This window comes from Leucoraja erinacea, chromosome 5, assembly GCF_028641065.1.
Source record: "Leucoraja erinacea ecotype New England chromosome 5, Leri_hhj_1, whole genome shotgun sequence".
In the NCBI taxonomy this organism is placed as follows: Eukaryota; Metazoa; Chordata; class Chondrichthyes; order Rajiformes; family Rajidae; genus Leucoraja; species Leucoraja erinaceus.
Window position 1 is genome coordinate 79,874,865 of NC_073381.1, and position 13,381 is coordinate 79,888,245.

The following is a 13,381-nucleotide window of genomic DNA, read 5'->3' on the forward strand; positions in this document are numbered from 1 at the left end:
TATAACACCAAGGAGGCAGCACACCGCTGCATCCACCAGTCGGCATCATCCATATGCGACTGGTCAAAGCTTGGGGCCGCACTATCCCCAGAAACCTTTTTTAGGTCAGGGCCTGCAGCGGACCCCCTGGAAAATGCGCCTCCCCCCAACATCGCCAGCTCGTCGACAGAAAACATCCAAAAAGAGAAAACTTCAACCCCGCCAATAACCATGGAGGTAGGTGGATCTGGTTCCTACCCGCATATTGTGAATAAGGGTGAATTACTAACAGGGGGAAGGTTACGCTTATTTACAAAAGCATGGGGGAGGATCACAGATGATAAATATATACTTAATAGTATTCAAGGTTATAAAATAGAGTTTATTTCGAGTATACCGCCAGTTCAACACATGCCTAAGAGGACATTTGTACTCTCCAACAAACAACAACTGGAGGGACAAGCTGAACTGGTAAGGCTTATAAACAAAGGGGTCATAGGAAAAACTATTCATGAGCCCTTGGAATTTGTTTCCAATATATTTACTAAATGTAAAAAGGATGGTGGATGTCGCATCATCATTGACTTAACATCCTTGAATGTGTTTGTTAAGTATATACATTTCAAAATGGAAACATTTGCAACTGCTAGACAATTGATTTTCAAAGGATACTATATGGCCAGCATCGATCTCAAAGATGCTTACTATCTAGTACCGATACATAAAGATTATAGCAGATATCTTAAATTTATCTGGATGGGGGAGCTTTGGCAGTATAAAGCACTGCCTAATGGGCTTACTTCAGCTCCAAGACTATTCACTAAAATATTGAAGCCAGCCATGGCAATGTTAAGGAAACAAAACCATATAGTCATGGCATATTTGGACGACATCCTCATAATTGGGAAAACTATGGAATTGGCTGTAGCAGCAGTATCAGCTACAAAACAGCTCCTAGAAACTCTAGGGTTTGTCTTACATCCAGATAAATCCAAGTTAAATCCATCCACAATTATGGACTACTTGGGGTTCACAATTAACTCAGTCCAAATGACGATTACCATGCCAAGGGAAAAAATGATTGCATTAACACAATCATGTGAAAACTTAAAAGTAAAGAGAAAGCCAACTATTCGACAAGTGGCTGCAGTAATTGGGAAAATGGTAGCAGCTTTTCCAGCTATCCAATTTGGACCTTTGCACTATCAAAATTTGCAAAGAGCAAAGATAATAGCATTAAAATGGCGCAGAGGTCATTATGATCGGATTATGACTATACCCCCTGAAGCAATAGCAGAGCTACAGTGGTGGATTCAATATATTTGGCATGGTTATAGTCCTATAGTTATCACTAATCCTACGTTAGTAATCCAGACCGATGCTAGTGCTCAAGGCTGGGGAGCAACTAACTCCATATCCAGCACAGGTGGTAGATGGACTAACTCAGAATCCTCATTACTATCTACACTGGGCATTAACACTTTGGAAATGTTGGGCGCCTTTTATGGTTTTGAAAGCATATGCGTCTGATATGCGTCACTTGCATGTTAGATTAGAAATAGATAATACAACGGTGGTGGCTTATATTAACCATATGGGCGGCATCAAATCTTTATCATGCGACAAATTGGTTAATATGATTTGGCAATGGTGTGTCGAAAGACATATTTGGCTTTCAGCTACCTATCTACCAGGTAAGCTAAACATAGTGGCGGACACCAGGTCACGGAAATTCAATGATAACATCGAATGGATGTTAAATCCTAAAACATTTGCTAAAATTGTAAAGCAATATGGGAAGCCAGATATAGATTTATTTGCATCAAGACTGAATCACCAACTACCAGTCTATGTCGCGTGGGAACCAGATCCGGAGGCAGCAGCGGTAGACGCTTTTACGTTAGATTGGGGAAAGTTTGTGTTTTATGCTTTTCCCCCCTTCTGCCTCATTAGTCGGGTGCTTCGAAAAATCCAGACGGATTCAGCGTCTGGAGTTTTGGTGGTGCCCGACTGGCCTACACAGCCATGGTTCCCAATTCTCCAGGACATGGTGGTGGAAACACCTATGGTATTCCCCAGTCATCCAGGGTTACTGACTCACCCAGTATCAGGCATCAGCCACCCATGCCACAAAGATATGAATCTCCTGGGTTGCAGATTTTAAACCGACCTTACCTGGATCTTGGGCTATCGGAACAAACCATCGCCACCATGTCAGCATCCCTACGGATATCCACGAAGAGGCAGTACCTAACCTGCATCAAAAAATGGGAAACGTACTGCCAGAAAACCGGGATTGCTTATAAAACGGCCACAGTAGCGGATGTTCTGGAATTCCTGGCAGACTTACATCATCGTGAAGATTTGAGCTACAGTGCCATCAACACGGCACGTAGTGCTCTTTCAAATTACCTCAAACCTGCGGGACATCAGGCCATGGGAGCCCATCCGCTGGTGGTAAAACTGATGAGGGGCATATTTAACAGCAAGCCCCCCACCCCGAGATATACAAAAATCTGGGATGTCAGTGTTGTACTAACATACCTTCGGGACAGACCACCAGCCAGATCTCTCAGCTTAGAGCAGTTGACTTTAAAAACACTCATGCTCATGGCGCTAGTATCTGCACAGAGGGTCCAGTCCTTACATAAACTTCGACTGGACAACATGGACACTACATCGGATCAGATCACATTCACTATTCAAGGTCTGATAAAACAGTCCAGGCCAGGAACATCAAACACGCTAGTGGCATTCCGGGCATACCCACTAGAGCCACGATTGTGTGTGGTGACCCACATAAATATTTACATAGACACTACCCATAACATCAGAGGAAGTGAGAGAGCCTTATGGGTCAGCCACAGGAAACCACATGGCAGGGTAACAAGTCAAACCATTTCAAGGTGGTTGAAACAGGTTTTGGAAGCTGCTGGAATTAACATTAATCTGTTTAAATCTCATTCCACCAGGGCAGCATCCACATCATCGGCGGCCAGAATGGATGTGCCTGTGGACTTAATCCTCAAGAAAGCAGGATGGTCACGGGAAGCCACATTCCGAACATTTTATAATAAACCGTTGGTGGAACCTGATATATTTGCAGTCAGCATTTTAGAAACTGCAAATGTTTAATTTAAAGCCCGGGGGAGCTATTTTTTCTTTTGTTATTGTTAATAAATACCGTTTTGTTTTCAAAACAGATTCATTGGTTGATTACAATAACACTTCCTTCCTCAAGAGCTTTCGGTAGTGAGTGTATAAACTGTTACACGGTTTGAAATCACAGAGCTTTGAAATCTTCATGAAGTCACTCACGTGACTCCGAAGTAAAATAGTAAGATTAAACGAGAACTTACCAGTTTGAAGTTTGATCTGTATTTTATGAGGAGTTACGATGAGGGATTACGTGCCCTCCGCTCCCACCCTCATTACATGGATCAAACCGATAAATTGATGTCTCTTTGTTCTTTACTATGTTACTTCAAATATGTGTCTGTCTGTGATTCCACACCGCTGCTTGGAAGCATGCCGCACCTGCGCCCTGAGCGGGCTTCTTCACGTAATCCCTCATCGTAACTCCTCATAAAATACAGATCAAACTTCAAACTGGTAAGTTCTCGTTTAATCTTACTATTTTGTGCTTCTATTTAAATCAGCATAACAAACTAACAGTATCCAGTTGATATATTCAATTTTCTAATCCAAATTTATCTCCAACAAGAAAAAGGTTTAGATATGACTGTATCCATGTTCTTTTCGGCATGCTGCTACTATAGACTGCATCATCCATAAACACTTGACCTGTTAACAACATTTTAAAGAATTTGGACAAGTAAATGGACAGGTTTAGAGGGATGTGAGCCAAATGGGGGCAGGTGGTACCTGTGTAGATGGGGCAGCTTGGTCAGCATAGGCAAGTTGGGCTAAAAGGCCTGTTGTGGTGGCGCAGTGGTGGAGTTGCTGCCTTACAGCGCCAGAGACCCAGGTACAATCCTGACTGTACAGAGTTTGTACGTTCTCCCTGTAACCACGTGGGTTTTCTCCGGGTGCTCTTTTTTCTCCCACACTCCAAAGGCCAACATATTTGAGGGTTAATTGGCGTCTGTAAATTGTAAATTATCCCTAGTGTGCAGGATAAAGATGCAGGGTGATTGTTGGTCGGTGCAGACTCAGTGGGCCGAAGGGCCTGTTTCCATGCTGAATCTCTAAATTCTAAAGACTCTTATTGATGCTCTTAAATGCCATTTTTAATGTTTCAAGCTTTATACCATTATTCTCTATTGGGCTGGGTATTTTGTGCATGCTATAAAATACTGCATGATTTTTTTAGATGTTCAATCACTTGTTTTTTCCTATTCTTCTAGCTAACAATTTCGCCTTTTTTTTATTGTGAGTCATGTATGCCTCTGTCTGTCCTTGTCATCATTCACTTCCAATGACGGCATCTTCAAGTAGATGTAGAGGAAAATGCATATGAGACTTTCAAGAGAGAACTAATTAAAATCATATTTAGGTTAAACATTCAAGTTCATGTGTTAACAGTCAACTCATTCTTTATTTTTCAATAGGTTTTGTCTTTTTTTAAGTGCCGAGGTCAGCTATGAGATAAGGAGATCTTGTGCAAATTCTTTGTTTTGTTCTTGATTATCAGTAATGATCATGTATCTTTTCCTTCAAAAGAAATGGGAGACGGCCTTTTGAGCCTGCTCTGTCATCCATCAAGATTGTGACTGATCTTTTACTGCAACGCCAATTTCTTGCCCTATTCCCATAGCCATCACTTACTGTTTCTGAAATTTCTTTAGTTTTAGTTTTTTTTGTTTTAGAGATACATCGCGGAAACGGCCCTTGCGTCCACGCCGACCAGCGATCCCCATACACTAGCACCATCCTACACACCAGGAACAACTTTGCAATTTTTACTGCAGCCAGTTAACCTACAAACCTATACATCTTTGCAATGTGGGAGGAAACCGGAGCTCCCTGAGCAACCCACGCGGTCACAGGGAGAACGTACAAACTCCGTACAGATGGCACCCGTAGTCAGGATCGAACCCAGGTCTCTGGCGCGGTAAGGCAGCAACGCCACCGTGCCGCCTTTCACCGTGCTGCTCTATCATCATGATCTCTGATGTGAACAAACTTGATGACTGAGCTTCCAGGGTAGAGAATTCCAAAGATTCACCATTATCTGCATAAAGAAATTTGTCCACCTTTATCCTAAACAGCCTATCCTTTATTCTGAGCATGTTAAGCTCTAAAAAAATATGCAAGTTTCAATGTGATTTCTGTATTTGATATAATCTATTAAGACTTCCCACTTTCCCTTTTATAGGATCATTTGCATAGTATAATTGTCCTTTTCCATTTGACGTGTCAGGTAGGGCGGCACAGTGGCACAGCGGCACAGCTGGTAGAGCTGATACTTCACTGGGCCAGAGCCCCAGGTTCTATCCAGACCTCGGGTGCTGTCTGATTGTGGAGTTTGCATGTTCTCATTATGACGGCATGGGTTCTCTCCAGGTGCACCCCAAAGTCATATCCATCTGTAAAATAAAATTGCCCCTAATGTGGATAAGAAAGTGGGATTTCATAGAACTGGTGTGAACTGGTGATCGAGAGACTCAGTGTGCCGCAGAGTCTGATGTCATGCTGTATCTCCAACCAAAGCAAAGGATGATTTGTTATTCAAATGGAGTGAGGATGATTTAAAAAAAATAATTTTCAACACCACTTTTTTTATTAACCACACATCCCTGTGTTTATGCAAACAAAAACATGCATTTGGATATTTCAGGCAAAAGAAAATAAACACAGAAAATCGTAGAAGAGTGGAGTTCTTGAAATGTTGGGACGGGAATTTTAAAAATATTTGTAACTTTTCCTTTGCATTTGTGAGGAGATTTGGCAACAAGATTGTTAGAGATTTTTCTAGTGAATACCTAATGGAGACATGATGAGTTATGTGTCCTCTGATGGTATAAATATTTTGGCTATATTCTAAACTGATGATAGACCATTACGAAAAAAATTGCATTTGGAAAGTTTGGGCAAAAAATGATAAACACAGAAAATCGTAGAAGAGTGGGGTCTGAAGAAGGGTTCCAACCCAATACGTCACCCATCCTTTTTCGCCAAAGATGCTGCTTGACCTGCTGTGTTACTCCGGCACATTGTGCCTATCTCTGGTAGACCATTACAGGCAATGTTACTGGAGTTAGCATTGTAGGAATGTCTCCTGAAGCTAACCTCTTAGTTTTGTGTTATGGTGCCATTAGTTGGATGACCTTTTCAAGGTGTGAATTTTTTTGGGAAGGGGATTCTTAGTCTTTAATCCATGAGACTGAATGCATTTTGGTGTCAGAAATGGGGCTGCTAAGAAAATCGATGTCAAACCAGCCAAAATACGAGTCGCAAGTACCAGGTACTGCTTGCCATGGCACTCAAATATGTCAGTTGCCACTGTAGACCACGGATAGCATTAAAATACTTGCTGTGCAGCGAAGCAAGGACTACAACCTTGTGGCCTTTTACGATAATACAATCCTGCAGTACTAGCTCGTCATGGACGGCAAAGAAGGGCCGAACTGGCAGCGGTACATTTTAGTGCTTGTCTGGCCAGCCGCGCTTAATGGAGGAGGCGAGTGACTGTAAGGTACTGTCAGCAGTGTGGGTAACCAGGTCCTCCACACAAGACGAGGGAATAAAAGACACAGTCATTATGATAAAGTCGTCATCCGGTCAGGGAGGACCCTCGCAGGTTTTTCGGGGTGCACACGAGGGAGTATCAGCCAGGTGCATATCCTTACCACATTTGTAGGGCAGAACAATGTCATATTTTTGAAGTTGTAGCAGCATCCGCTGCAAGCATCCTGGAGAGGCATGAATCGGTTTGTTAAAGATGCTGACCAGAGGTTGGTGGTCAGTTTCAATCGTGATTGTATGTCCGAAGATAAAGTCGTTAAATTTCTTGCAGGTGAAAACGACTGCTAGCAGCTCCTTTTCAATTTGGGCGTAGCGTTGTTCTGTGTCAGTCATGGTGCGCGAGTCATAGGCGACAGGCTTGTTGCCGCTACCGTCATTTTGAAGACATGCTGCGCCTAGTCCGTGTTGTGAAGCGTCACAAGTCAGTGTGACCGGTCGTTTAGGATCAAAATAAGTGAGAATTGGAGCACAAGACATCTGCCGCTTAAGAGTGTCGAACGCCCTCTGCTGATGTTCGTGCCAGGCCCAAACAGTGTATTTGTGGGTAAACTGGCACAGCGGGGCTGATATTTCACTGAAGTTCACTGAAGTTCGGAATAAATTTACTCAGACCGAACACGTCTGTGGGCGCTGGGTGCTCGTTGATGGCACTGTTTTTTGCTGGATCAGTTTTCAGGCCGTCCTTAGTGAACACATGGCCCACGTATTTCACCTCACTTACCCTGAATTTGAATTTTTGAGGGTTTAACTTGAGGTTGATGGCATTGACGCAGTCCAGGAACTTTGTCAGATTAACATTGTGTTCTTCGATAGTTCGTCCAGCAACGTGGGTATCATCCACTACAATGGAGCATGGGTAACCCGCAAACAACTGCTCCATAGCTTGTTGAAATACTTCACTAGCAAAGCTTATGCCAAAAGGCATGCCAAGAAATCTGTATCGCCCAAATGGTGCGCTGAAGGTAGTTAACTTAGAGGGTTTGCGTTCCAGCGGAATCTGCCAGAATTAACTCTTGGCATCTAGTAATGTGAATACAGTCGCTTCAGCCAGAAGTCATTTCTCTGCCCATATCTATAGTTTGGTCTAGTTTAGAGATGCAGTACGGAAACAGGCCCTTTGGCCCACCGAGTCCGCACCAACCAGCGATGCCCGCACATTAACACAACCCTACACACACACTAGGGCCAATTTTGTATATTTATACCAAGCCAATTAACCTACAAACCTGTACGTCTTTGGTGTGTGGGAGGAAAGCAAAGATTTTGGAGAAAACCCATACAGGTCAAGGGGAGAATGTACAGACAAGCACACTTAGTCAGATTGTACCTGGGTCTCCGGCACTGTAAGGCAGTAGCTCTACCACTACGCCACCATGCTACCATATAGTATATTGTAAATATAGTTTTTAGTTTATACGTAGCAATTACTATTTTACACAACTGTGTTATAAGGGTTTTATTATAGACAACTTTATTAAATTAAAATCTTAACCATGCATTTGTGAATTGTTCTTTGATGTAATATTTATCCAGCAGCATTAACTGCTGTTATGTTCAGCAGATTGAAAATTGGACCTTTTATGCCTCTGAGAAATTTAAAGCTAATATTGAAATCAACACAGAAATTAATTGTATTTGCTTTTGAATATGAGTATGAATTCAGCTAAATATCACTTGGTAATAGTTGAAACGTGCGATTTAGAACATTATGAGTAAACTTTATTTTTCCTAACTGCCCCCAATTTATTTTCACCAATTCTAAATAACTACAAGAGCAACTGGGACTAATGGTCTCTGAATCAGGAAGTCTGTTAACTTGAAATTGCTTCATCTCGTAACAGTCCATGGTCAATGACAGTTGCTAAAAGTCAACCAACGATGACTCCGATTACTTTTGCGGCTATTGTGGAAGAGGAACGTCGGCAAGAGGCTGCACTTGTGAGGAGCAGGGAGAAGCCACTGGCATTGATTCAGGTAACGTCATTTAACCATATAACCATATAGCATTTGAATTGTGGAAACTGTTTAGAGTGCTAACAATTTCAAAAAAACGTTTGAAATTCAGATGAAAGAAAAGGTAGCACTAGATATGCAAGTTCTCAGCAGCACTCATGAACAAATCCAAAATAGACAGGGTGTATATTTAGAATCAAAGGTAGCCTGGTGCAGTAATATTCAAAAAATATGGAACGACTACTTGGAAATCGTGTTTGTTTGGCATCTGGCTCTCATAAGTCATAGGAGCAGAAGTAGGCCAATTGAACCATCAAAGTGATGGTTCCCTGAAGCGCACCAGGGCTCTGGGGGGGAGGGGGCTTCATTAAATACAATGAATGGTTCTGCCTCCACTTCCTTGTCGGGCAGCAATTTTCAGACATCACTATCCTCTGGGTTTGAATTTTTCCGTAGTTCTTGTTTCTGCCAGAAATTACCATAAATCTGTGCCCTCCCAGTGCACCCTATCTAGACGTTGCATCATTTTACAACTACGCTCAGCCCTAAACGCACCAAAGAAGGCAATTCCAGCACATGCAAACACTCCTGATAACTAACATTATTTACTCATGGGGAATTATCTGAGGCACATTATGTGGTGTTACTCTTGATTAGATTATGCCAAACCAGCTTATCAACAGCACTCCTCATTCCAGTGGATAATATATTTTTTTATATGTAAAGCACTCAATGAAGATTCTGTAATAGAAATGTGTTAATCAATCCAGGTACTCCCAAGTGGTGTTTGTATATAAATGTCATCCGTATAGCTCATATCCTTTGCTTCGTAGATGCTTTCTATAGAGAAGGAAAAAAATTGTATTCACCTGGTCTATCCTGATTCATTCGTCATGTTCTTTTATATTCTCTGTAGAAAGATAAACCTCCTTAATAGTGCCATAGATCTAAGCATTTTTTTAAAAAGCATTAGACTTTTTTTGCCAGTTGTAGCAGGATGTCAACAGAGAATGCAATGTTTCCTGCCAAGTATGATAGTTTTGGAAGGGTTACTTCAAGTTGAGGATATTATAGAGATCTCAAAGGAACACAGTTGCTGCGATATTGCGATCAAGCTGTACTTTTAATGATCTGAATAGACAAAGTGATAAAGAAGATGTATGGCATGTTTCCCTTCACAATATTGAGTACAAAAGTTGTGATGTCACGTTACAGTAGGTTAGAGTATTGTGTGCAGTTCTGACTGTCTCGCAATAGTGAGAAGGATGTAAGAGAGTGCAGTAAAGATTCACAAGGATGTTGTAGGGACTGGAGGCCTTGATATAGAAGGAGAGATTGAATAGGCAAAAACCTTTTTGCCTTAAGCAAAAGAGACTGTGAGGTTACCTCACAGAGGTTTGTAGCATCATTAGGGGGATAGGTAGGGTGGTTATTCACAATATATTTCCCAGGGTAGAGAAGCCTAAATCTAGAGGGATTGAGTTTAAGGTGAGATGAGAAAGATTCAATGGGAACTATGTTAACTTTTTTCACACAGAAAGCACCATACAACCAGAGCAAGATGTAGAAGCAGGTACAGTCAAATTATTTAAAAGTCATTTGGACAGGACCATGGACAGGAAAGGTTTAGAGGGATATGGACCAAACACAGGCAGATGAGACTTGCTCAGCAAGACACCTTGGTCTGCATGGATGAGTTGGACGGATGGGCTTATTTCTGTGCCATCTAACTCCATGATTCTGGTGCGTGTGTTTGGGTGGGGGGGGGGGGGGGGGGGGGGGGGAGAGAGGGGAGAGGGTCATCTTAATTGTCACCAGAGGATTTTCAAATGGTGAGGAAGTCATTTAAAAATTATCATAAAGTGATATCTACAAATTTTATGTGATTGTTTTTTTTTCCTACTTTCAGATCGAGGAATGTGCTATCCAGGAATTACTATTTCACTATCATGCCTGTGCCAACCCGGAGGAATTCATTGTAATAGATAGATCACCACAAAGGCCCATGGCAACACCAGTATGGAGTAAACACTGATTTTTGCAACATCTGTTTTGAATTTACAATATTATATGGTCATGAAGTTAAATTGGTCAATGCTTACTCTGTGAAAAAGTTACATTTATAAAGGAGCAAAGGTGCCCCTCTGTGTTGCATGTTGTCGGAGATCATTTGGTGTGTTTGTTCTCAATTGCTGTCAAGAAAATGCTTTCATCTGGATTATATTCCTTTATAGATCGTCTTCATTAGTGCTGATCAGATATTGATCATCTTTCAACTTCACAAACATTTCACACAGACTTTAAAGCATGCATTTAGTTGTCATGGTGCTAAATTGGTGGCTGAAAATTCTGAATTGGAATGGTGGATAAATAATGGGTTACAGGGTACAGAACATGGGGTCAGTAAGAAAACACAGGAGCTCTGGAAGTAGCATAAGAGGAGCACTCGGCCTATTTTTTCTGATCTTGGCTAGCTCCAGCTCCTGCACTAAATGGTAGTGGTGATCATTTAGAGTCATAATCTTGTAGCGTGGAAACAAGCCCTTTGGCCCAACTTGCCGACACTGGCCAATGCCCCTTCTACACTAGTCCCACCTGCCTGGCCCATATCCCTCTAAACTTGCCCTATCCATGTGCCTGTCTAAATGTTTCTTAAACATTGCAATAGTACTTGCCTCAACTACCTCCTCCAACAGCTGGTTTCATACACCCACCACCCTTTGCGTGAAAAAGTTACCCCTCAGGTTCCTATTAAATTTTCCCCCCTCACCTAAAACCAATGTCCTCTGGATATTGATTCCCCTACTCTGGGCAAGAGACTACCCGATCTATTCCTCTCATGATTTTGTACACCTCCATAAGATCTCGAGCTGGAACGAGCCAACCTCAAAATTGATTCAGTGGTAAAGCACCAGCAAAGGTTCATTGTTCATAACTCCTAATTTCACCCATAGTGTTAATGGTATTTTATGCCTGATCACAGGGACAAGAACATTTGTGGGGGAGAAAAATGCTGTTACATTTCTTGATAATTAACTGAAAACAATATTGGTGAAGCCTCAGAAGTCAACCGCACTCTAAATGCCGATAGATGATATTACTTTACAACTCGTCCATACCTGCTTAATGAATTGCATTCTTTTTTTTTTAACATTTTCAAGTGCATATTTGCAAAAATAATGGTGCCGTTTATCGTACAAAAGCACAAAAAACATCTAATAATACAATTTTTTATAGAGCAACAAAGCCAAGCAAAAATCAAATTGAGCATTGCATTCTTCTTCTTTTCATGGTTGGTTTAAATCTAAATTAAGTAAACTCCAGATTCCTATTGCTGACACCAAGGTTGACTTTACCATTTTAGTTCTGGGTGCAGACATGCTGGCAGCTTAGCTTGCCTGTGTACAGACTTAAAATGGCAGCCTTTATGACAGTAATGGATGCTACTTATATTTAACACTGTTTGCAGGCAAGGCGCTTAAGAAACTCCCACTTAAAGAACACCCATGCTGCATATTGGCTTTTAATTAAACTTGGCAGGATTTGACTGCAATTGTGTAGTTGGAAACATTGCTATTAAGTGTCATATGTTAATATGTTGCTGTTCCAGTGCAGTTCAAACGCTTGTTGGTTTTAAGAATTGGTGAAATGAGAAATTCTAATGAGAAAAACATTAATGTAAACATGATGTGCATAAGAGTGATAATAAGCTTTTTTGCTGTTGCAAAGTTGAACATTTAAGCTTGCACTATTTTGAAAGTCATAACTTTATCCTTACTTTTTACATTCTGTTCAGAATGAGAATACATTATAAACCATCTAGTAGGTTTGAAAAGTTATAAATGGCAAGATCAAAACAAAAATTAAATTGGTATGCTATCTAGCTTTCCCCATTACTGTATGTACGTCATTTGAGACAATGCAGGTATTTGTGCTTTTGTGTTCGAGAGACATTACCCTAACTGTGTAATGGGTCTAGCTAGTCATGCATGATTTATTTGTGGACATGTTTGTGTTTGTGCAACTGAGGTTGCACCTGTTGACTTTTCTGTACCATTGACAAAAACGATGTGATTTTGGGCTCCAGCGAGTGAAATGTTTGCTTCTTCTAATTGTTCATTTGCAATTTAAACATGACCACTTTTTAAGGAGAGTCACTGCACAAAAGATGCCTTAATGGCACTTTGAGATGGGTTGGTTGTGTGTGTGTGTGTGTGTGTATGTGTGTGAGCAAAAGTGTAAAGTGCTGGAGGAATGCAGCGGGTTTGGGGAAATTGACAAATGTTAATTTGGGTCGAAACCTGTCTTCAAACTCTGAAATAAAGAGATATAATTCAAAAAAAATAATTAAGATGCAGTGTTCACAATTTTTCAATATATTTCAAAAATCATGTAAATGTTTGGCCACGATGGGTGGCAAGCTGGAAGTGATAAAAGTAATAAATATGCACTTGAACAAATAATTATTTGTTTTTTTTATAACACTATATATGCAGTCCATCTAAATAGTTCAGTTTAGAGATACAGCGTGGAAACGTGCCCTTCGACCTGCGATCCCCGCACACTAACACTACCCTACACACACTAGGGACAATTTACAATCATATCAAGCCAATTATCCTACAAACCAGTACGTCTTTGGAATGTACTTAATAGATTTTGTATTTATTTTTTCCTGCTCATTCAGTTGCATCAATAAATATTCCAACTTCCATGAGGAAATGAAAAAGTGAATGCAACA

At 41.0% G+C, this 13,381-nt stretch overlaps 1 protein-coding gene across 1 annotated transcript in view; it reads left to right on the forward strand.

Moving 5' to 3' along the window:
- The window catches only part of ibtk (inhibitor of Bruton agammaglobulinemia tyrosine kinase), a 121,754-nt gene extending 108,651 nt beyond the window's left edge, over nt 1-13,103 (forward strand). Inside the window, exons 28-29 of the mRNA XM_055636068.1 lie at nt 8,529-8,661; nt 10,550-13,103. Of these exons, the coding sequence (XP_055492043.1) occupies nt 8,529-8,661; nt 10,550-10,675 (259 nt within the window). The 3' untranslated portion in view covers nt 10,676-13,103. The remainder of the gene's footprint in view (nt 1-8,528; nt 8,662-10,549) is intronic.
- Nucleotides 13,104-13,381: the final 278 nt, after the last annotated feature.